This window comes from Littorina saxatilis, linkage group LG5, assembly GCF_037325665.1.
Source record: "Littorina saxatilis isolate snail1 linkage group LG5, US_GU_Lsax_2.0, whole genome shotgun sequence".
In the NCBI taxonomy this organism is placed as follows: domain Eukaryota; kingdom Metazoa; phylum Mollusca; class Gastropoda; order Littorinimorpha; family Littorinidae; genus Littorina; species Littorina saxatilis.
The window spans coordinates 59283484-59307401 of record NC_090249.1 but is presented as its reverse complement, the minus strand read 5'-3'; the positions used below and the strand labels follow the sequence as shown (position 1 = coordinate 59307401).

Genomic DNA, 23918 nt, shown 5'->3' with positions numbered 1-23918 from the left:
CGCTCGTTCGGCATTTGACGTCATGCCGCTGGAGAGGTTTCCCAGATGTCAGTGCGTCGACGAAAAGGCTTACAATGTATGGACGGTGTCCGCCATACTGGTGGGTCGACGTCTAGCAATCAGCGGGCCAAACTCGCTAAAATTGGGCAACTGTGGCCTTCCTGATGCTTCCTTCACCAGTCCAGATAAAGGAAAAACTTTTGAAGGCACTTGATGACAAGAACGATGTAAGAAATACGGATTATTAAACGATTTATCTAATTTTGCGATTTTAGTCATTTGTGACCTGCCGTCCGAGTTCGGTCGGAAGCATGGTGGATGTTGTAAACAGATTTGGGTGAAGCTCGTTTGTGTAGTGTTCTACCTTTGGCAGTCTCATTTGTTGGTTTTTGTGGATCAGGATTGTGAATGCTGATCTCCGATGCCGGGAGAAAATGATGTAGAGAAGGGGGTGGTTTGCAATTAAAATGATTTTGAAGAGCTTAGAATTTTTTTTTTTTAAACTAGTACATATCTAGCTTCGTGGGTTCGAGTATTGTACCTAGCTGCGCAGTGTTTTACCCTGCTTAGGTCTGCACAAATTTTGCTAAAAATAATCTTTTTCATCAATAATAACGGTTCAGATTGATCACAGAGACGTTTTAGTTGTCCATAGGCAGTACATATTTGGCTATAAAGCCGACGGACTTCGCTAAAGTAGGAGCCGCACGCATGCCAACACGATGTCCCGGGCCACATGCTCTTGTCTTATTGCTCTCTTTGTATTATGTATTTACAGCTTACAGCGAGGCTTTTTAGGCGTTTTTATTCTGGAGTACACGTATTTGGTCTATAAGGAATCTTTGATCTGCTTACTTAAACTGTTGTTACAGTGTAACTTGATGTAACTGCTAGTGTTACACACTTTTTTTTATCAGGTACGGGTAAGGAACACATAACTGTACACTTCGCCAAGACTTTGGGTCAGATATCTTCCTCTTTCTACAAAATAGAATGTCTTAAAATCAGGAGGAAAGATGTATTCTTCTAGCAGACCTGCTAAATTGTGACTGCATGCCATGCAAAGTGGCAAGTGCCTACATTTTAAGTAGGGCTACTGAGTACTGGAAGTGGAGTCTTTCTACTTGATAACCATTTACCAAGTACCTTTTGAAAACCATGTCCCAAACGTTTTTTCTTGTTCAGAGATTGTTTTTGTGTATAAATCATTGAATGTGTAATTTATTTTATGTACGCATTTAATATTTTTCTGGTTTACATTTTTGTGAGGAATTAGCATGGGGGATTTAACATTATTTTGCAGGTTGACGATGCGACAGTCCTGGAGATGGTCTCCATGTTGGAGGTGTATCCCATCACACGTGCTACACTCAGGGTGAGGGCTTTTCTCACTGTCTTTTTGCTTTCTCTTGACAAGCATTACTCTTAGTCTTGGTAACGGGGCTCCCCAAACTGTACATCCTGCGCACTGTACGTACTAGACTAGATGTCAAAACCATATGTCTCATGTTTTCTTTCTTTACTGCTACAAAAGCGAGCGTGTGTATGAACTATGATTGTATGTTACATGCTTCTGGTACATGACAAGAACGGAGTTAAACTTGCAATCGTTCCTCCAAAAGATTTTTTTTTAAATGCACGCATCACTTTTATTTCTCCCACTGTTTCTCATTTGTTTTATTGTCAACACTGAGAATATTGCAAACGGCATCCCAGACAACAGTACTGTTTCACATGCGAGTTTAGCAGCCATTGGAAAGTGGCTCGCTCATGGGGCCTGTGAGTCTGAAATATTAAAACTGAGTTATGTACATAGCTGACGAAGAAAGCGGAAAGGACAAGCTGTTTGCGCTTGCAGAAACAGAAAGAGATCATGAAGAATTTGATGCTTCAAAAGATACAGGCTATGATGTCATTCACACATACTGAGACGTCATTCATAGTTGTTCGGTCACTTTTATCGTAGCACTATATATCTCTCCACAAGTATGGCTGTTGTGGTTAACCTTGTCATAGCTTGAATACGCAAAAAGTTTTTGTTGTCTCCTGTGTTGCAGCCGTGAGACATTCAGACTTGGTCGTAGGACAGAGTTTTCTTCTACACTCGATTAGCCGCTGACAGCTTTGTTAGACAATCAACGTATTTTTGTGTGGGAGAAAACCCTGTCCCATGACCAAGTCTGAATAGTAGGTAATGTCAAAAATTAACGAAGGGGGTCCTGGGACAAATTTTACCTGAATAGAGCAGATCTTGTACTGACGTTATTTTAAGGAATGAATTTAACAAACATGAACAAAACAGTTTAACCCTGAGACCTTTCAAAAGTCGGCATTATAATTATCACTTGCCTTTGGGACCTTCCACTTCTAGACTTCCACTGAAATTTAAGTTTTAGTTAATAATGGGACAGATTTTTAGGTACAGTGGAACCCCCCTTTTAAGACCTAAAGATCTGAGAAAATCAGGTCTTAAAAAGGACGGAGTCTTAAAATGGGGGTAATTTTATAGAGGTTATGAACAGAAAGTCTGAGAAAGCAAGGTCTTAAAAAGGAGGGGGTCTTAAAAGGGGGGTTCCACTGTAGCATCCAGTCCAAGGCTGTCGATTCAAAAGACTGTGTCTTTAAGTTTACCTTGTGATCTTGTTCTTTCAGGAGACCGGGATTGGCAAAATGGTCAATGATCTGCGCAGGAAGATTAAAAATGAGAGACTAGCCAAGCGGGTCAAGCAGCTGGTGCGGAACTGGAAGAAGATCTTGGACCAGACGGCGGCACCTTTAAATGGCTCTCCCGGCCTGATGCACCCTGCCATCAGCCAGCTGCAGTCCAGCCCCGCAGTGTCCCCGGCCCTCAGTCACTCCTCCAACGTCGGGCGCCTGGTGTCCCCCGCTCCAGTTTGCAGCAAGCCTAACACTCCCACCCTGGGTGCCCATCGCAGTGCTTCCCCTGCCGTGCTGAGCAAAGCAGGTGCTGCAGCAGGGAGGAAAGGGCTGTCCCCAGCTGTCAGTGGAGGCAGACCGGTCACCCCCACAGCTGTCCTGGCGCAGAGGGTGGCTTCTCCGGCCTTGTCCGCTGGGCGCCCCAGATCCTCTCTCGTCCCTACAGCACCGGGTCGAATGGTGTCTCCGGCACTGTCTGGGCATGTGGTATCACCGGCGGTGTCTGGGCGGTCCAGTCGTGTGGGGTCACCAGCTTTAGCTTCAGGCCAGCCCAGCCCTCTGGCTGCCACGTCTCCTCCTGTCCAATCACCAGCCATGCGGACGTCAACGCCTGTAGCTGGGGCGTCTGGCAGACGTGAAGAGTTCAGCAGGGGCAGACGGGCCAAGGGCAAGGGGGCTGCTGCTACTGACAGCGCGAGCTGCGGTGGTCGAGTCACGCCTGTGTCACTGCACAGTGAGACCAGTCAGGACAGGGTGCTTGGGGAGAAGGACAATGGAGAGCATGACTCGGACAATGATTCCTTCTCTGGTGGAAGCCGGGCTGGTCAGTCGCGCTATCCGCACAACCATTCCACCGATGTGTCATTCAAGAACTCCAACAACAAACACTCTGGTAAAGATCAAAGAGAACTGTCAAAAACAAATGTTGCTAATCGTAAGCGGACACGTGAAACGTCGAACTCTCCCCCTGACGAAGCTCACAAAAAGTCTAGGTTAGAATCTTCCAGTCTTTCAGTCCCCAGCACTAGGCAAGACAAGGTGATGAATGGGTATAAGTCGGGCAAGAAAGGGCTGTCGGGGCTGGATATTCCCAGAGTCAGTTCCGTCAGCTCCCTCCCTGCTGCTGCTAACAAGCATGTTTCTTCTCCCTCCATGTCCTCTGTAGTGAATGAGGTGCACTCCTCCCTCCCCCACTCCCTGTCAGAGAGTTTGTTTCGGCAAGAAAGCACAGACTCTCGACTCTCCTCTCAGTCCTTAGAACGGCCGTCCCGGGACAAGCACAAAGTAAAAACGACGGAACAGTTGATAAAGGGGCTGCAGAAGAAGAACAACAGTTCCAATGTCGGCAACATCACCATGGACAAAATTCGTGCCAACCAGATAGAGAAGGAGAGTGACAGTCTAACCTCCGCCCTGCCAGCAGGGGTTAAACCCCGGAAACGTGGGCTGCGGGGTAAGAATCAAGACATCAACCTTTCTGTGCCATCATCTGACGCCATGCTCAGCCAGGCGAAGAGTGAACTGGTGGAGCGCTTCCTGCAGACCTCAGACCCTTCGTCTCCGGTAGACGAGTACAGTCCCTTCAAGGAAGACCTGCTGTCGGACCCATCCCGCAGTTCTCTGAAACCTAAGCTAGGGCTGGGGGCCTGCAGCAGTTCCTATTCCAAAGACAATTTTGACAGCAGTTTCTCTGCCAGTCGCCAGGACCGCTCAGAATCTGCCCCCAAAGATGAGAACAGCATGGATGCTGCCTCTCCCGCTGTCCCGTCAACCTCTCAGTCGGAGCGCACAGGCTCGACCCTTACCCTTCAGGAGATCTACGCTCAGTTACCGCCGATCGACTATGGCGTAGACTGGGACGCCGTAGATTTCTACGAGTTGCCGGAGCCGGTGCCAGTCACGGAGGAGTTGGTGGGACGTGTGCACAGCGAGAGGTTGGCGGGTGTGAATGGTGTCTATGACATTAACGGGGACTGGTGTCCGTGGAAAGACATGCTGACTTTACCTACCCATGAGGGCAACCCGCTGCATATTTTGCCCTATGTTGACTTGGATGTCTGATGTGTTGTTGTGCTGCGCTGTTTGAGAGTTTAGTTGACAGATCTGCCAGTGTGAGTGTGTGTCCATGCTTTACCTGAATCATGAGGCGTGCGAGAGGTTGAAATTTAGACCTGTGAACTGTGAAAGCATTATGCCATCCTGATTCATTCCCTTGCGTTGTGTACATAACACTTGAAAGAGTTATCTGCTACTTTGGTTTTTATTTTCTTTTTCTCCCGTTGTGGAGACTTATAACGCCGCCAAGAATATCTGTTGAGTTTGGAATCGACGTTTGGGGAGAGTGTTGTTTGGAGGCGGGAGATAACTATTTATGTTTCTCTTTCTGTGATGGTGTCTGGTGTGGATAACTTGTGTTGGAAGGCTGATGAAAGATGTCAGTTTCTGTTTCATTGTAAAGGTCCGTATTTTGTAATCCTTATTTTCTGAAGAAAGAAATGACTGCAATTTTTCATACTTTTGAAATGAAAGAATTATGATAAAAAAAAATGTTGATTTCCTGTGTGAATCTTAATGTTCTTGTATTCATTTATATGAATAAAATTTCAAGAACATGACACGTGACTTATTTGCTGGGTTTTGCTTGTGCATGTATGCATCTTTTAGAGTAGTTCTCTTATCATTAAGCTGAGCGTACCAAGCAATTTTTTGCCCTCTTGAGCATACACTTCAGTTGTTTGCCCAAAAACAAGCTTGATGTTAAAACAAAGTTTCATGCACCCCAGGGTCATACTCGTGGCATACTCACGTAATTGGATTCACTGAGAATGACAATTGAAGAAATTAATTAATGTTGACATTTTTATACAGGGGTGCTTTCATTTTAAAGAAAAAGAGGACAAATCGAGAAACCAGGTTAGGTATGTTCTTTGATATTACGACAGCGATAAGCTTTCTTCAGGATGGTATGAATGATGAAAGTACGGAATGACAGCACGTGATGTATAGTGTATTGTCATGATGTATTATGGCGTCATATTCTTTCTCGTGCGTTCTTTCACTCGTCCGTCTCTCATTCTTCCCTCACACACGTGCGCGTGAACGCACGCACACACATTCTCTCGCTCTTCCCACGACCGTGGCCACCAGGCAGCCACCCTTGACAAACAGAGATCAAGTACTCTGAAAAGTGAGATGAGGCTTGCTTTCAGTCCAAACCAGGTTCAAGTCACTTGTGCCATGTTAACACAATTTGTAATATTTGTTTTGTCTGATTGCTTACTCATACACACAAACACACACATTTCAGACCTTCAGTATTCAAACCCATTTTATGAAGTGTATCAATGCCTTTAATGCAGTAATAAATAACTTCTAGATACAGCTATACAATAATATCTAACTGTTGCTGCTGGTCTTTACAAGACGTATCACAGTTTTTACTTAACTAAAAGGTACAAAAATAACATTTCAGGGTACATGCTCAACCTTTGTAAGTACTCGTCATTCACTCACAAGAGTTTGCTTTTGGTTAGTTTTCGTAAGTTTGAAAGAACAAGCTGAGTTAGAGTATGATTTCTCTAATATCATAGCGAAGTGAAGGAGAGCGCAACTGACAAGGTCTAAGGAACAAAGGGAAGTAAATTATCTGAATATAGACAACGATGATTAGTACTCTCCTCAAGAAAGAAAGTCTTATATTGATTTCAATATATATACATTGCTGGTATTTTTGACCTAAATAAGACTTTTGACACAGATGGAGACCATCATTGTGCCAGCCGTCGAGATGAACAATGACTGTTGGAATCTGTTGTTGAATGTCATGTTTTGATCAGAAATACAAATGACATTTATGGATTGATCCATTTTAGTCGAAATTTCTTGTAATTTAATTTTTTTTTTTAATGGTGGAACGCACACAACCCTGCACTCTTTTGTAGTCTGGGCCAGCCGCCTAAATATGAATTTTAGTCTGCCTCAGATATCACATGGCTCAAAGAAGGGAAATCCAATGTTCGATCGATACATAGCTTTTTATCCTCCCACATGCCAGGAGAACGGTTGCATATAATTCTCATCGTTGCTGTCTATAATTAGAATACTTACTTCCCCTCACTGATTAGATCTTACGATTTCTCCGACTTGCAGACTACAACTGCAAGAACATACATCAACAGAGACTAGCCTTCTTTTATTTTCGTAAAAACATTTGTACATTGTTATTAATTAAATAAACCAACAATACCAGAACAACCTCTGCAATCACCTGTCTATTTCCAAAATAAATAACTGCATGAATACATAAAAGTTATGTTTTCACTTTCTACTTTTTCATAAGAAAAGTGCTATTACTATGCATGTCTAGCTGATGAAACAAATATTTGTTGCTGAAATTCAATATTTCACTACCTCGTAAGGAGAGAATAAATCTGATAAAAATTGAGACAAAAGAAGAAATTGTAGGTGCAAATAATAAGGTTTTGGTATACATTTCGATTTGATTTTGAGAAACAATATTCTCTTATTCATCAGGTAATTATAGTTCATACATATAACTGCTCTAGGCATTTTTATTTGTTTGTTGTGTTCATATACACAGACTCCCAACTCTCTAAATAGGAACATCACTAACTTTTTGCATGCATACAACGTCTTCCACCACTCAAACGAGAGTTTACATTTCTGTAGCAGATGAATTAAGAATACAACAGAATATTTTAATAAATATAAATATATATTTACGCTATTAGGCCTAAAAAAAAAATAGGTGTGGTTACGGTAACCCGACCTACCCTATTTTTAAGGGACGACCCTATAACTTTTTATTACATTTGTCAAAAAACAAACAAAACAAAAACAAGAAAACGAGTGCAGAAAACGCAATGAAAGCGAAAGCGCCCGAGTCGCACACTTATTTCCCTGTCAAGTAGGTTTAATTTGTACACATTAGAAAAAAATGTAAAAAAAAAAGTGATTGCCTACCTTCCTACCCTATTTTTGGGGGGTATGTTACCGTAACCACACCGTTTTTTTTTTTGGCCCTTACTACAATCATTCTTTCGCAAAACATAGAGTATTTACAGAGATAAGAAGCTGTTGACAGTACAGCGGAACCCCCCATAAGACTCCCTCCCTTTTAACACCCTGTATTCTCACATTCTCTGTTCATAACCTCTGTAAGTTTACCCCCATTATAAAGCTAGGCTACCATTCTTACGGCTGCGGTGCGGCTCCGGCGACGGCAATTTGAAAAAGCATTGATGAAAGAAGGGATGACCCCATTCACACGGGTGCGGTACGGCGACGGCCCGGGGTGCGTGCGTTTTTTCAAGAAAGCTCCATGTAGCTTTCTGGACTGCCGTCGCCAGACGCCGTCTGGTATTTTGTGGGCGTGTCTCTTTTCCCGCGTTTTTCTCAGAGCCTTTCCGAGCACAAAGAGACGAAAATACTGCTGAAACCTTTCGCCATCGAGTTGCAGTTTTTGAACAAGATGGTGATAGGTTCCATACTGCCGTCTTTTCTCCAAAATGGCATGCACCCACCAGCGATGTCGTCTCTTTTGACGTTTTTTCATTTGGCGGTACGCTAATAATATTAACATAAATTGTTCTTCATTATGAATGACAGTTTGCATGAGACGAGACCAATGTGGAGCCATGGCGGCATTGGCGGGAAGAGAACATATCCGGACGACGTCGCCGTTATATACGGTTCACGACGATGCGTTTTTCTCGCCAGAGCCGGATGCCGTTGCCGGAGCCGGAGCCGCACCGCAGCCGTAAGAATGGAATCCTAGCTTTAGACTCCCTCCTTTCCAAGACGTGATTTTCTGAGATTTGTGGAGGTCTTAAAAGAGGGTTCCACTGTACATGTTAGATACAATATGGCAACTGAGTAAGGGGAATAATTCATTTGATTAAGGGCACTGAGGTAATGCGACTTTTCACCCTCCCCCCCCCCCCCCCCCCCTAAAGAACTACGACTAGTAGCGACTATAAAAGCTTTGGCATCTGCTTCAGCTTTTCTATGTCTAGGATCCTATCATCCTCGGTGTCAACCGAACAGTCATTGAGTAGGTTCTGTCCGGGAGCACCATGGTAGCGCTCGGGAAACATGGGAGTGTCTTCAGGGGAGGGGTCTCGGTACTGGTATCGCCTAGCAACCTGGGGCTGCAAAGCAGGCGATGCACCCATATCCTCAAACCCTCGTCCACTTCTCTCTTCGTACGAGTTCTCCGCCTCCTCCCTAATGGCAGGTGAGCGGCTGAATGCTTGATGCAGAATTTCTCGTTTGAGCGGACTTCGTGGATTGTGCTGAGGGTTGGTGCCTCCTTTCTGCGGAGACGTGGGAATACTGTGAGAGCCTGCGTGTTGAGAAATCATGGCCATACTGAAGTCAGTCTGAAGACACAGGGTGTGGTTCGAATCCAACATGCTCTCTCCGTCTCCCCCTCCCAGCAGCCCGTGTTTCTCCATGTATGTCCTCGTGGCCATGCTCATGTTGGTCGCTGACACGCCCAATCGAGAAACGTCCGACGATCCAGTGGCGTCCAGAGAAGCTGCCAGAACTTGCCGCCAGAGATGGTTGTTGGTTGCGCCTGCTTTGACTTGGGGAGACTGGTGGATGCGCGCCAGATGCGTCAGTTGTTCGTCACGGAGATACTTCATTGCCATGGCGTTCATCTCCATGGACGTATCCGTCTCGGTCAGCATGAGGGACAGGTAGTTGATGTGTGGCATCATGGTCGTGTTGCTGCTGCTTCCGCCCCCAGTGCTGAAATCACAAATTAAATCAAGTCAAATCAAACATCATGGAACAATCATGTTATGGTCGGACGTGAGCTAACTACGGCACATCAATCATTTTTGTAGATGAAAGAGGTATAAATGTTATGTCAAAAAACAGACTTTTTCAAACACCCAAGCTACCGATTCAAAACCTATTCTTTTCTGATGCTTGGATTCATTTTGTTAGTCAAATTTGTTGAATTGACCATAAGTGTTTTCAGCCCACCCTTGGTGTCAAGTGTCCTCGCTCTTGAGAAAACTTAGGCGATTCTGCCAAAATGAGGTCAATTTTTTTTACTGTTTGAAATAAGTTTTGCAAAATGACGACACCAAAAGACTGATGTTACCAGTCTGTCAACCACTGATTTCCGAAATCACAAAACACACACATCTCCCTTGTTTATCTCTCTCTGAACTTTGCTTTGCTCCACTATACTGTCAAAGCAGTTACCTGTGACAGGCAGGGAGGGCAGGTGACGCTGCGAAATTGGAGTCCATCAGCTGCAATCGAGAACAAGTTGGGTCGTCAGCGAACGTGTCCATGGGGTTGGCGTCAGTGTGGTCCGCTTCCTGACTGTGACTGTTGAGGAACACGCGGATGTTGCTCTGAAAAACAAACACAAAATGGTACAGTACTTCTTTTTACGAGAAAAAAGTCAACTACACTGAAAAACAAAACTAATCATAAACAAGTCGCGTAAGGCGAAAATACAACATTTATTCAAGCTGTCCAACTCACAAAATGAAACTGAACGCACTGCATTTTTTCACCAACTGTATACTCGTAACATGGTCAGTCCACCGCTCGTGGCAATGAAATTGACAAGCGAGATTAGCGCGGTAGTGGTTGCGCTGAGAAGGATAGCACGTTTTTCTGTATCTCTATTCTTTTTAACCTTCTGAGCTTGTTTATAATCCAACCATATCACATCTATATATTTTTGGAATCAGGAACCGACAAGGAACAAGATGAGATTGTTTTTAAATCGATTTTGGAAATTTATTTTTATTCATAAGTTTTACATCTTTAATTTTCAGAGCTTGTTTTTTTTTATCCAAATGTTATATATTTATATGCTTTTGGAATTACATAATGATGAAGAATAAGATAAAATAGTTTTTGGATCGTTTTATAAAAATATAATTTTAATTACAATTTTCAGATTTTTAATGACCAAACTCAATCATTAATTTCTAAGCCTCCAAGCTGAAATGCAATACCAAAGTCCGGCCTTCGTCAAAGATTGCTTGGCCAAAATTTCAATCAATTTCATTGAAAAATTTGGGTGTGACAGTGCCGCCTCAACTTTTACAAAAAGCCTGATATGACTTCATCAAAGACATCTATCGAAAAAATGAAAAAAAACGTCTGGGGATATCATTCCCAGGAACTTTCATGCAAAGTTTCATGAAGATTGGTCCAGAAGTTTACTCTGAATCGCTCTACACTCACACACAGACACACACACAGACACACATACACCACGACCCTCGTCTTGATTCCCCCTCTATGTTAAAACATTTAGTCAAAACTTGACTAAATGTAAAAAGCACCTAAAACACACACACACATTCACAACACAAACAAACAAAAAGGTGAGGTTGACACTGTTTGACTTCCATTCACGTAACTATCCCTTAGACATGCAAATTTCTCTTTCAATCCAAAAAACCAAACACATTTTTTAAAAACAGAGATGGAGAAAGAAAAAACCTGAAAATACAACATACATATCCCATAGTTTATCAGTTAAAAGAAAGAAAAAACTCTGTAAATGTGACTTCATTCCTTTACTAGTTAAAATATTCAAGAGTTTGCAGGTCAATGTTCCAATGAAACAGCAACATTGAACTCTTTACCTTGAATTTTCCATTTGCTGCCCCGTCCCCCTTTATCCTCCACACCTCTGCCTCTATCAATTCTTGGACCAGAATGAGAAAATCAATGGAAAAAGAAGTGAACCCAACACCCCAGGCCCATGGCAACTGCCGCACAAGCTCGTCAATACAGCCTTATTTTCAATCAATAACGCACACGACAGGCAGCCATTAAAAAGCGGCCGCTGTTTGTTCTCCTATGGCACCGTCCTGATGCCAGACAAACACGGGACTAGCAGAGAATGAGTCCTGCTCTGAAAGCCTACTGAAAAATGACCTGCAATTAGCGGCTGTAGATCATACACTTACGTTTGATTCAATAGGTTTGAGCAAAAATTAAAGACTCAAAAAGGCAGGAACACACTGTTTTTACTTTAAATTCACTTAACGAAAAGATTAAAAAAAATTGCAAGGATGCATACAAAGAGGTTGCCTGCTGTCCATAACAACACTTGTGTGATGACACATATCCCTTTCTGAACTTGATATGGAAGGTTGCAGTATACTCAATATTTGTCACAAAAGCATAACAAAAAAAAGAAGTAGTAAGGATCTAACATGTATCTCATTTGAAATGGTAATATACAAGGTCAAGATTAAAAGTAAAATACTGCTACCTGAATGCAAATCTTACGCCTTATGTAAACTGATTTGGTTTGTTTACACCAGTAGCTAGATAATGACTGTGTGTACTTTGTGACAAAGATCAAAGGAAAGGAAAAAGAGCAAAATAGCATGAGGTGAATGTATGAAGCAGTATCTTAATTGTCTTTAAATATTCACTACTAGAAATTCATCTCTTGAAAAATGAGACAAAATGTAAGCACATATGAAAGGTTCTCAGACAACTTATCTTTTGAGTTTCTTCGGTTTTATTTTTTAAATTTTAATGCTTTCTTAATACTTTCAAATTTTCTTGTTTTGATAAATCGACCCCCCCCTCCAAAAAACCCCCCCCCAAAAAACAAACATGCTATGGGAGCAAAATCTTAATTTTTAACTCTGACAAGACACTTTTGCCATGATTGTGTGTTTATGTGTGGTTTTTTTTTTTAATGTGTATGTTGTTACATTTTGTCAAGTTTTGACGAAATGTTTTGACATGGACCCCCATTAAGACGAGGGTCATGGTGTGTGTGTGTATGTGTGTGTGTGTGTGCGTGCGTGTGTGTGTGTGTAGAGCGATTCAGAGAAAAATACTGGACCGATCTTCATGAAACTTGACATGATAGTTCCTGATTATGATATCCCCAGAGGTCTTTTTCATTTCTTTGATTACTAATGTCTTTGATGACGTCAGATCCGTCTTTTTGTAAAAGTTGAGGCGGCACTGTCACACCCTAATTTTTCAATCAAATTGATTGACATTTCGGTTAAATAATCTTCGACTAAGCCGGACTTTGGGATTGTATTTGGATCGAGTTTGGAAGTTCAAAAGTTAATTAATGAGTTTGGTTATTAAAACTCTGAAAATTCTAATTGAAATAAAAATTTCAGTAATTGATCCAAAAAGGTTTTAATCTTATTCTTTATCATTTCCTGATTCCAAATATATATTGATATTTTGTTTGGATTAAAAACAAGCTCAGGAAGTTGAAAAGAATAGAGAAAAGTGCGCTTTCCTGTGAAGCACTTTACGCTACTGTGCCAGGGCCTCACATCCACGTCGGACATCAGACATATGAGGATATTTTTTTCAAATGTCCCATACATTTTTCATGCAGGAGGACAAATGTCCTATTGGTTTTTTTCACAAAGTGGTCAATGTCTGATTATTCTATCATTTGATCGGACATCATCATCATCATCATCATCATCTAGTACCAAAGAGTTTCCAAGGCTCGCAACTCGGAATGCTCGAAGCCAGTTGAGAGTTGCCTCCCTTCGCGCTTTCCCCGAAAATAACAAACATGCCGCCTAAACGAAAACTGATCCCAGAAAAGGGACAGAAGAAATTACACTTCAAGTCCCTTCCCTCATCATCTGTCAGTAGCACGGAAACTGAGCTTTCGCCAGCCCCAGAGCAGTTAGAGCCCGATCACCCAGGTGAGAATGTCGATCGCGATAGTCAAACATCGGAGCCGAAGAAAGACACTACCCCCTCCCTCACCCCCACGCGTAACTTCGTCTCAAGCTGGGCGACATCATTCCCGTGGGTGTCGCATGACCCAGAGAGGAAACTTATGTTTTGCACCTCATGTCAGCACACAGGGAAGTCCAACACTTTTACCGTTGGCTGTTCGAACTTTCGCAAATCGGCCCTTACCGATCATCAAGAAACCAAAGACCATGCTGTTAGTGTGCAAGTGCCATCTCTCCAGAGAGACAAGGAGATAGTTGAAACCCGACAGCTGACAAAACAAGAAAAGGGGGCAGCTGTGGCAGTCAAAGCTGCTCACTGGATGGTACAGGAGTGTTTGCCGATGACAAAATTCAAATCTTTGATGGGGCTGTTGCACGAACTAGTCAAGTTTAATTATATTTACGTTTTGTTACGGGGAAAAAATGTCCTATTGATTTGTTTTTGTTCAGGACAAATGTCCTATCACTTTTACATTGGCCAGGACATTTGTCCTATGCTACCTCTCATGGATGTGAGGCCCTGGTGTGCTATACTGGCTTGTCACTTTCTGTGCGTATACACGACAGCCCGGTATGAAATTGACACAGCTATTATATGTTAGTGAAAAATGCAGTGAGGTCAATTTCATTCTGTGAGTTCGAAGGGTTGACTAAATGTAGTAATATCGCTTCACGCCACTTTAAAAAAAAGATTGTTTTCATTTTTTTTATATATATATTTTTTTACATTTTTGAACTGAAAAGTGCCTGGAACTGTTATCAGGATTTGCCATATAAAAGTGATGACACGGGTACCTGACCCAATTCAGGGATGGGGAATGTGGAGACAGCAAGGGAGAGGAGATGGGCACCGCACTTATAAAGCGTGAAATCCTTACCATGCCATCGATTGGACCACAACTGACTGTTTCAGTAACATTCAAGGATGGGTCAAATGCTAGTAGGCATGAAAAGAACTGCAAATAATGTCACAGAATTTGTACTACCTTTATTGAATGACCTCTAACATGCCTATATAAAGTTAGAGATATCGAGACTGTTGAGAAGAATGTTTAACTAAAGTTTGTATTTCATAAAATGGCAGCAGTGGCCCAGTGGTTAAGATGTCGGCCTCCAAAGCGGAAGGTCGTGGGCTCGAATCCTGGCATGGCCCGGTGGGTTAAGGGTGGAGATTTGTCCCATCTCCCAGGTCAACTTATTTGCAGACCTGCTAGTGCCTATTCCCCCTTTGTGTGTACACGCGAGCACAAGACCAAGTGCACACGGAAAAGATCATGTAATCTTTGTCAGAGTCCGGTGGGTTATAGAAACACAAAAATACCCAGCATGCTCCCTCCGAAACGGTGTATGGCTGCCGGAATGGCGGGGTAAAAACGGTCATACACATAAAACCAACTTACACAAAAAACACGAGTGTACGTCTGGGTTTAACCCATGAACGCAGAAGAAGGAGAACAAGTAAAAGAATCAATCAATATGAGGCTTATATCGCGCGTATTCCATGGGTACAGTTCTAAGCGCAGGGATTTTTAAATATTTTTTAAAATATTTTTTTAATGCAATTTATATCGCGCACATATTCAAGGCGCAGGGATTTACAAGGCGCAGGGATTTATTGATGCCGTGTGAGATGGAATTGTTTTTTTTACACAATACATCACACATTCACATCGGCCAGCAGATCGCAGCCATTTCGGCGCATATCCTACTTTTCACGGCCTATTATTCCAAGTCACACGGGTATTTTGGTGGACATTTTTATCTATGCCTATACAATTTTGCCAGGATCTTTAACGTGCACACCCCAATGTAGTGTACACGAAGGGACCTCGGTTTTTCGTCTCATCAGAAGAAGTATTTTACAACACAAGTGACAAGACAAGCCGTTATAAATAATACTCACAATCAACTGATCGTAATATTCTTTTGAATCTGGACTGACATCTCCTCCAGTGTTTTCCTCCTCCCCCTGTTGAAGTGAAATAAAACATGACATTCAGACACAAAACTTACGTGTATGATGCATAAACAATATTCCTTATCTTTGGGCTTGTTTCACATGAAAGCATAGTACATATATAAAGCAAAGTAACAAAATAAAAACAAAACTAATCTATCTTACTTTACTATTTTACCCTCACACGTTTTATGCGTTTCCCAATATGCCTTTTAACGCAAACAGCCATGTCGATACAGGAAAAGTTGCTAAATCTCAGTTGTTTCACTTTACCTGGGCTTTTCGTTGTTACACAATGTATACCACACACAGACACGCAGCGTGCACACAAACAAACACACACACACACACACTCTCTCTCTATGCCAAACAATCTGCTAAGTTTTACAAGTGGTTTACACATGTATGGTTGTATGGTACATATGTTTTTTGAAACATTTCACACAATGAGCTCGACCTATGAAAAACTAACAAGAGGTACGATTTACTAGTTTCACAAGAAGGAGTGTGCATTCAAAAACAAGCAAACAAACAAGCTTTGAAACAGACAAACATTTTCTTTCTATGCCTGAGAGGGCCTGAGGTTTATGGACCTCTGAAAGGTGCCGGTCTTCTTGAACAGTCAAAGAATAGAACTGTTTGGAAATAACTGTCAGGTTTGAACAGGTTGTGACGCGTGACATTACAGGCCAGTCACTAGCTAGCAAAGGGTGTGTCTAAAACATGTGGACAAAAGAAAGCTTGCCTCATTACAGGCCAGTCACTAGCTAGCAAAGGGTGTGTCTAAAACATGTGGACAAAAGAAAGCTTGCCTCATTAAAAGCAAGAGTATTCATTCTTTCACAACCCATTCAAACCGGACACAATTATTTCGGGAGTTGGTCTACTGGAGGAGACACTGACCTGACTGCTAAGACCGCACATACTGGCACTCTGGGGACTGGGAGCGGACTGAGGCGTCTGACTGCGTGACTCCACACACCTGTACAGCACACACATTGCAACCCCACTTCACTAAATGACACAACACAAACACATCTATAAAAAAAAAATATACGTATGTATGGATTGAACATTGGTGTTTCCTTCTTTGAGTCACGTGATGTCAGAGTCCGACAAAAAATCATATTTAGGCAGTTAGCCAAGACTATAAGAGAGTGAATATTTTGGTCAAAAATACAAATAAGGCCAAAAAAAAATAGGTCTGTTTACGGTAACATAGGCCCAAAAAATAGGGTCGGTAGGTCGGGATTTTTTTTCTTTTTTTTTCTCCAAAAAACCATATTTTTACGTTATTTTGCAAGAAAAACAAAAGATTTTTTTTTTTTTTCCCCCAATGCTAAAAAAAAGTCTAGGGTCGCGCGAAAAAAATAGGGTCAGTTGGGTTACCGTAAACAGACTATTTTTTTTTTTTTGCCTAACAATTAACATACATGTAATATCAAAAAGTAAAACTGATCTAAGATTCTGCTGTTGCTGCAACATCATGTGATGTGGAGATTCCAAAACAAGCCCATGTAACGGTAAACAGAAAGCCAAAATTACTCTCCTGTGTCTTGAGGACACAAATTCGTAAAAAAGGCTTACAAGTCTGCAAGGTTTAAGGGCAGGTGGGCCAGTGCAAAATGGATAAAATTGTTCAAAAAGCTTTTTTTGATATGTTTGCAGATTATGGTTCCATAACATACCTATAATGCATGTGTGTCTGTGTTTTTGTCAAAAGTGTCATATTTATGCAAAAATAAATAGTTTTATCTTGAACGTCGTTTTTCGAATGTCAGCCATTTTTGCGGCAGTTGCATCTTGGTGGTTGCGATTTCTCTGGCTGTAATTTAGCTATAGCAATCATTTTTTTGTGCAGTTTGTGCAGAATATGATATTCTAGGAGATTACGAAAGAATTTTGTTGCAATTGTATTACAGTCATAACCAGATTATTTCAAAAAATAATGTTGCAGGGGTTACCCTAAAGATCGACGGTTGTAGCAAAGAAGTGTCCCTAACTCCAGATATAAATATAATTTAAATCTGCTTCGTAATCCCCTAGAGCATACCCAGAAGGATAAAATAAAACAATAGTTGGAAGTGTGACAGTCATATCTGCTAAAATATCATATCCTCCCCGTACTCCACTTTTGTCCGTAGTTTGACTGTTTTCGTCGCGTAAAACAAAAACCAGCAACCCAAAATACAAAAAGTGAGTATTATTTGTCATTGTTTATTCATTTCTTTCATAAAATAACATTCAAACAAAATAACATGGGTGAAACGGATCAGAATTGAAAATAAGGAAAATGAGGCCAGAGTCCAGGGGCCGCCGAGAAAACGAAAAATCAGGCTTTTAAGGGTAAAAGTAGGCCTATCCTGGTATATCAAACACACAAATTTGCACATTAAACAATGTAACAAATGCCAAGCTGTAGTCCGATAATTCGCGCGCCCAGTGAAAAACAAAGACTCAGCGATGTCCGGTCACTGTGTTAGGAGAAATACGGATCGGATCGCTGGCGAAAAAAAAATGGAAAAAAATTTAACTTTTTTTTAACTTTTTTTTTTTTAAAAGATTTTTAAAATAAGGAATTCCTTATTTAACCAATTTCATTTGGCGGATTTCCGCCCTGAGGCGGAAAAGTTTCACCCATGAAATAAAACATTCAAGTAAAACAAGAAGGGCAAAGCCCATACGACTCACATGCTTGACCTTGACAGCAATGACATCATACACTAAGAACTGCTTTACACATTTTTCCTACCAAAATACATGTGACCTTGACCCAAGGTCAAGGTCATCCAAGGTCATGCAACACAAAGCTGTTAATTCAAGACATAGGAAGTACAATGGTGCTTATTGGCTCTTTCTACCATGAGATATGGTCACTTTTAGTGGTTCACTACCTTATTTTGGTCACATTTCATAAGGGTCAAAGTGACCTTGACCATGATCATATGTGACCAAATGTGTCTCATGATGAAAGCATAACATGTGCCCCACATAATTTTTAAGTTTGAAACAGTTATCTTCCATAGTTCAGAGTCAAGGTCACTTCAAAATATGTATACAATCCAACTTTGAAGAGCTCCTGTGACCTTGACCTTGAAGCAAGGTAAACCAAACTGGTATCAAAAGATGGGGCTTACTTTGCCCTATATATCATATATAGGTGAGGTATTCAATCTCAAAAACTTCAGAGAAAATGGGAAAAATGGGAAAAATAGCTGTTTTTTAGGCAACATTTATGGCCCCTGCGACCTTGACCTTGAAGCAAGGTCAAGATGCTATGTATGTTTTTTGGGGCCTTGTCATCATACACCATCTTGCCAAATTTGGTACTGATAGACTGAATAGTGTCCAAGAAATATCCAACGTTAAAGTTTTCCGGACGGACGGACGGACGGACGACTCGGGTGAGTACATAGACTCACTTTTGCTTCGCATGTGAGTCAAAAAACCACCATAGTGCACTGGCCCACCTGCCCTTAAAATTAAGTTGTAGAATATTGTCAGGGTAACTAATAGTACGGCCCCCCCAAAAATAGGTCTGTTTACGGTAACATAGGCCAAAAAAATAGGGTCGGTAGGTCGGGAATTTTTTTTTTTTCTTTTATTTTTTTTTCTCCAAAAAAACATATTTTTAGATTTTTTTTTCTTCCCAAATGCCAAAAAAAAGTCTAGGGTCGCGCGAAAAAAATAGGGTCGGTCGGGTTACCGTAAACAGACTATTTTTTTTTTTTTTGCCTAATACTTTTACAATTACATGTACATGCCCATAGTCTGACTCCTGAGCAACCCACTGTCTCTAGAATATCCTATAAGTATAACGCACATATTTGCTTCTCACTTTGAGGCTCAGTTTTAAGCAAGTTTTATAGATCATCATTATATTGTTTGAGAATTAAAACAACTGAAGAAAAAAAAGACGGTATGATACACACAAAAAAAGAAAACAAAAGGACCAACCTGGCTGGAGACGCTTGTTCCAAGCTGACGTTTGAGTGGAAACTGCCTGCTGCCGTCATGGCAACCCCTTCTCGTTGTGTGCTACTCAGTTGTACCACCCCTTGGTGTCGGATCTCTGATGGCGTTTGTCCGGCACTGCCTGCATCATCTCTGTACGATGCGATGAAATTCCCCTCTGTTGCAGCGTGCGAAGCGTTCATTCTCTGTTGGTGCCTTTCTGCCGTGTTATCCTGGCAGGGCGGAGAGCCACGTCTCTGTGGACTGTCACGCGATGAAACCGGCAGTGGGGAATCGTGGGAAGAATGTGCTAGCGGTGACTGCGGGTGTGTGCGGTGGAGGTGTGGCGAGGCCTGAGGGCTGGTCTGCACAGACGCACACTGGCCGGGGTGAGGTCTCCCCCAGGGCAACTCCTGGTCCAGAAAGGTCGTGTTGACCGCCGTAGAACATGTCTCCTTTGTCAGCGTGGCTGGGGTGGAGTTTGCTGAAGAAGGGTTTGGCGTTGTGGCAGCACTACTGGCAGGGGAAGAAGCTTGCTGAGACAGGAGCTGCTGAATCTGAGAGGTGAGAACCTTGAGCTGGGCGTCCTGCTGGACAAGGAGCTGGACCACCTCGGGGGGCACTCCCGCCCAGTTGACTCCCTGCAGACTCCCTCCCGTCGCTCCCTCCACCCCCTCTCCGGGGAAGCTGGCCGATTTGGTCAACGGGTCTGAGTGGTCCGGGGTAATGCTCAGTCCACTGTCATCACTGGACTTCCCGCTGCAGGAAGTGCTGTCTGCGTGTGTTGAGTCCCCTACGTTCCCCACCTGCATGACTAACCCTGCATGGTGGGTCACCACAGGTTGTGATACATTCACACATGTCTGGGAAGGGTGAACTGGCTGACCCTGAGCGTAAATTTCTCCCTGGTTTCCCGAGGGAGGTTGTGCGTAAGAAGTGAAAGGCTGTTGGTTGGCTGTGTTTTGCTGAGCCAGTCTGTGTCCTCTGGACGGATCACTCATATTCTGAAAAGACTGAGGATTGGATTCTCCGCTAGTATTTTCACACTGTTTTTGAAAGTTGTAATTAGTTTCTTCTGGACGGGAATTCTTTGTTTGTGGTTGTGGATTTGAGTCTTGAGGAGAGTAAGGCCTGCCCTGAGGGCATACGGAACTATTTGGCACTGAAACGGGACCTCCTTGCATGGACATCTGATTTGGCCATGGCATGGTCTGCCTGGCCTGGCTCTGGCTGGAGGGGGCAAAGCGGGGTCTGGGTTGAGAGTCAACTTGAGAGGGTCCTGGCTGCTGTGGCTGCCCAACACCTTGAGATGAATTTGGCACAGGATTCCTGGCTTGGAAACCAGGCGCTGGCTGGTTGGGCCGACAAAAGTTCATTGATACTGCGGGCATCAGCCTTGGCTGGGGAGGCTGAGAATAAGGCTGAGGCGTTTGAGAATGCTGATAAGGCTGAGACTGAGGATACTGGGATGGTTGAGGCTGAAAAAACTGGGACGACTGAGGTTGAGGATAATGAGACTGCTGAGGTTGAGGAAATTGGAACGGCTGAGGCTGAGGCTGGGGTGGCTGAGAATGAGGCTGGTAATTCTCCTGAGCGACTGAGCAAAACATCATCCTTGGCTGAGACGGAGCACCCTGATTCATGGCAGCTGACGTGTAACCCTGAGGTTGGGGGTAGCTGGCACTGCTGAACTGCTTCCCTGGCTGTGAAGAGGGATTGTAAGGCTGAGGTGCACTTGTCCTACAAGCTGCACTCTGAAATCCTGATGAAGGTACAGATGCACTGGGATTTGGTACTCTTGCATTATTGTTCTGATTCTGTGCAGTCCTCAAATTCTGATGGTAACCTAAGGCTCCTCTGGGCATACTTTCACTCTGCTGCCCACCACTGGACGTGTAACAGTTATTAAAGTTTGAACCGGCAGAAACATCCCTAGCAGCAGGGTAACCGTTCATAGACGAAGGCACAGATCTTGTCATGGTTGAAGGCACTGGTCCCCCTGCACCGAATCTTTGAGCAGGAATAGGTGCAGGTGCACTAGGATAAGAGGCAGAGGTGGCAGCACTGTAGGGGCAGGGCATCTGGTTGGGAGCAGAAGGGAATGGCGTGGGTCCAAACCCAGGAGACGGGGAGCTGTCGTTCCAGAACATGGAAACCTCCGGCACCATGGGTTTGACCGACATGGCCTGCATAGCAGCAAAATCAACAAAATTGTAGGAGCGAACGAGAAGAAGAAGAACAAAAATTGACAAACACGATAGACAATCATTTATCATTCCCCCCGTCTATATCTTGTCCTGTAAAGTTTATATGTAAATAATATTTATTACAAAAAACAAAAAACATGTCAGGTAGCGTTTCATTGAAAAGTTGCCAACTGCAGTCATTCAAAGCAGCCAAACTTCAAATGGGCAAAGAACAATGTTTTCCAAACACATACCTTTAAAATATGACCTTTTCAATTAATTAAAACTTGACCAATTATTGTTTAATGACATTAAGTTGTTTGAGTTGAATGATTCCACTGTAATCTGGAGCAACAGATTCCACAAAAATGAAAAAAAATGAAAAAATTACAAGCAGATTTTGTCACCTTCACCCAAACCAGCAGATACAGTCTACTTCAGTTTCAATTTTATCTGTAACTGCAGGTTCAACTCATTCCAAAATAAAAAGATAGCGAGAAATAAAAAGACCAAACAATAATGTACTCACGTGTTTGACGAAGACGAAACGAATTAAATTCGTTTTCGTCAAACATGTGAGTACAGTATTGTTTGGTCTGTTTATTTCTCGCTCTCACGCGCCGTCACCATTGTTCTGCTTCCTTCAGTCTAAAACACACCAGAATTAAAAGGCATAGTACCAACCATAGCGGAGTAGGGTGCGGGTGTCATTCTGGGCATGATGTCTTCACTGGTGGACAGAGCAGGACTTGCCGAGTCCCTCGACGACTTTTGACCGTCACTGTTGCACAAGCAAACAAGTAAACATGACACATTACCAGCCTTGCCAACCCTTATAAAAGCCTCAAGTGTACAAATTTAGAATTATTTGAAATTTTCAGCGTAGCAAATGGTCAAGTGTAGCATTGTCTAAAATTTACTGACATATCCACATTTAGATTTATCAAACAATGTTATCTTGGGCAAGAATAGGACATTTTAACACAGTTTATTTAGAAATCAGAAACATAATGAGTGTCTACAGTGCCATTTTTCAGTGAAGAAAATGTTTTATGGGCCATATTCTGATCGCTACCCGGAGTGAGAAACAGACATGGGTACCAGGCCTTTATCATAAAGCCAGTCTGTCTGGTAGATTTCTCTATTTTTGTTCACACTTGTTTAAACACACTGTGAAAATATCAGAGGCAATAGCAAAAGGCAAAATATGAGCAAAGTCGGTTGTGAGGGTCAATCAGTGTAATAAGTCTTGAACCACTTACGGACAGAATATCTTTACCGATCATTCTTCTTGTGGAAGATGTTTTAAAGCTATTTCCATGGGTGCAACCTGGAAAATTCCAAAAACCAGCAAAAGTTGGGGTCCAGCTTTTTTAGTATTTAAAATGCAAAAAAACACCTCTCCTGGAACAAAAACATCAGCAGCCGATGAAACCAAAAACCGGCTGCCGTCGTGTAGCCGGCAGAGTTGCACCCATGTATTTCTCTTAAAGTGCTCAATAACACATTTTTCTTATCAAGACTTCTTACTCTTTAGCAAACTTGAGTCCCTCCAAAGCAGCATCAAACAGCTCCCTCTTGGGACCGTTGCGAACAGGACTCAGCTCCCAGTCAATGACGCTCGGGTCAGGGCCACTGCTTTTCTGCAAATCAAATAAGTTTCAATAATATTCATGTTTCAACAGCTAACAAAACAACAAGCCACAGAAAGAAAATATACTGTTATCTGGCTGAATGCCAGTAAAAAGCAGTTGAGGTCCGCTAAATCAGTCAGTCAGGATCCAAAGGTGAAGAGATTTAATGCTAAAATTGCATAAGAAGTCCAACAAACTGGGGGGGAAAACAGAAATATTGTTCTTATTGTCTTCATTAAACACATGAGTACAATCATAGCAATATAAAAGACAAATAAGACGGCAACAAAAACAGCACACACAAAAAAAGGGAAAAAAAATAAGAAGAAATGAAGAAGAGAGAGATGAAAGGGGGATTTATGAACAATACTTGCACAAATATGCACATAGACACAAATCCTGCACGCACACTCACTCCACAACAGTCTGCAACTCACCTTGTTCAAGCTGGTGATTTCGTAACCAGTATAAAGGTCAAACTCAAGGTCAGGCTTGCCAGAAGTGGTGGAGACTTCGTAGAACTCGGGCTTGGAGTGGTGAGGGGTGTACATGACCAGAAGAAAGCCCTCTGGCGGCGTGCACACTCTGTCCTGCAACTGCCCGTTGTGCAGGTAACGGAGACATGCCGCCCACACAAAGGGGTGATGGACCACGGGCACTCCTGACACCCAGCTGGACAAGCAAACAATGACACTCGGTTGACATATGATAACATATATAGGTCATTCTCAGAAACCTGTGCTGTTTTTGTGACATGTCACATTCAAAAATAAATGTCAAT

At 42.5% G+C, this 23918-nt stretch overlaps 2 protein-coding genes across 2 annotated transcripts in view; one reads left to right on the top strand and one right to left on the bottom strand.

Annotated features, from left to right (window-relative positions):
- The first annotated feature begins 11 nt into the window (after window positions 1-11).
- Window positions 12-5273, top strand: LOC138967571 (mediator of RNA polymerase II transcription subunit 26-like). The gene is made up of 3 exons (XM_070340150.1): window positions 12-227; window positions 1304-1375; window positions 2653-5273. The coding sequence occupies exons 1-3, from the start codon at window positions 165-167 to the stop codon at window positions 4717-4719; spliced, it is 2202 nt and encodes a 733-aa protein (XP_070196251.1). The 5' UTR covers window positions 12-164; the 3' UTR covers window positions 4720-5273.
- A 2211-nt stretch (window positions 5274-7484) lies between these two features.
- LOC138967568 (SCL-interrupting locus protein homolog) overlaps window positions 7485-23918 on the bottom strand; it is a 35585-nt gene continuing 19151 nt past the window's right edge. Inside the window, exons 9-16 of the mRNA XM_070340147.1 lie at window positions 23575-23809; window positions 23034-23146; window positions 22188-22284; window positions 19321-21503; window positions 16267-16345; window positions 15310-15375; window positions 9898-10052; window positions 7485-9432 (exon numbers count right to left, since the gene is read on the bottom strand). Of these exons, the coding sequence (XP_070196248.1) occupies window positions 8652-9432; window positions 9898-10052; window positions 15310-15375; window positions 16267-16345; window positions 19321-21503; window positions 22188-22284; window positions 23034-23146; window positions 23575-23809 (3709 nt within the window). The 3' untranslated portion in view covers window positions 7485-8651. The remainder of the gene's footprint in view (window positions 9433-9897; window positions 10053-15309; window positions 15376-16266; window positions 16346-19320; window positions 21504-22187; window positions 22285-23033; window positions 23147-23574; window positions 23810-23918) is intronic.

Coding starts and splice junctions, on each gene's coding strand:
- LOC138967571 (XM_070340150.1), top strand. CDS start 165: ATGCTTCCTTCACCAGTCCAGATAAAGGAAAAACTTTTGAAGGCACTT. Junction 228..1,303: donor CACTTGATGACAAGAACGAT/GTAAGAAATACG, acceptor ATTATTTTGCAG/GTTGACGATGCGACAGTCCT. Junction 1,376..2,652: donor TCACACGTGCTACACTCAGG/GTGAGGGCTTTT, acceptor TTGTTCTTTCAG/GAGACCGGGATTGGCAAAAT.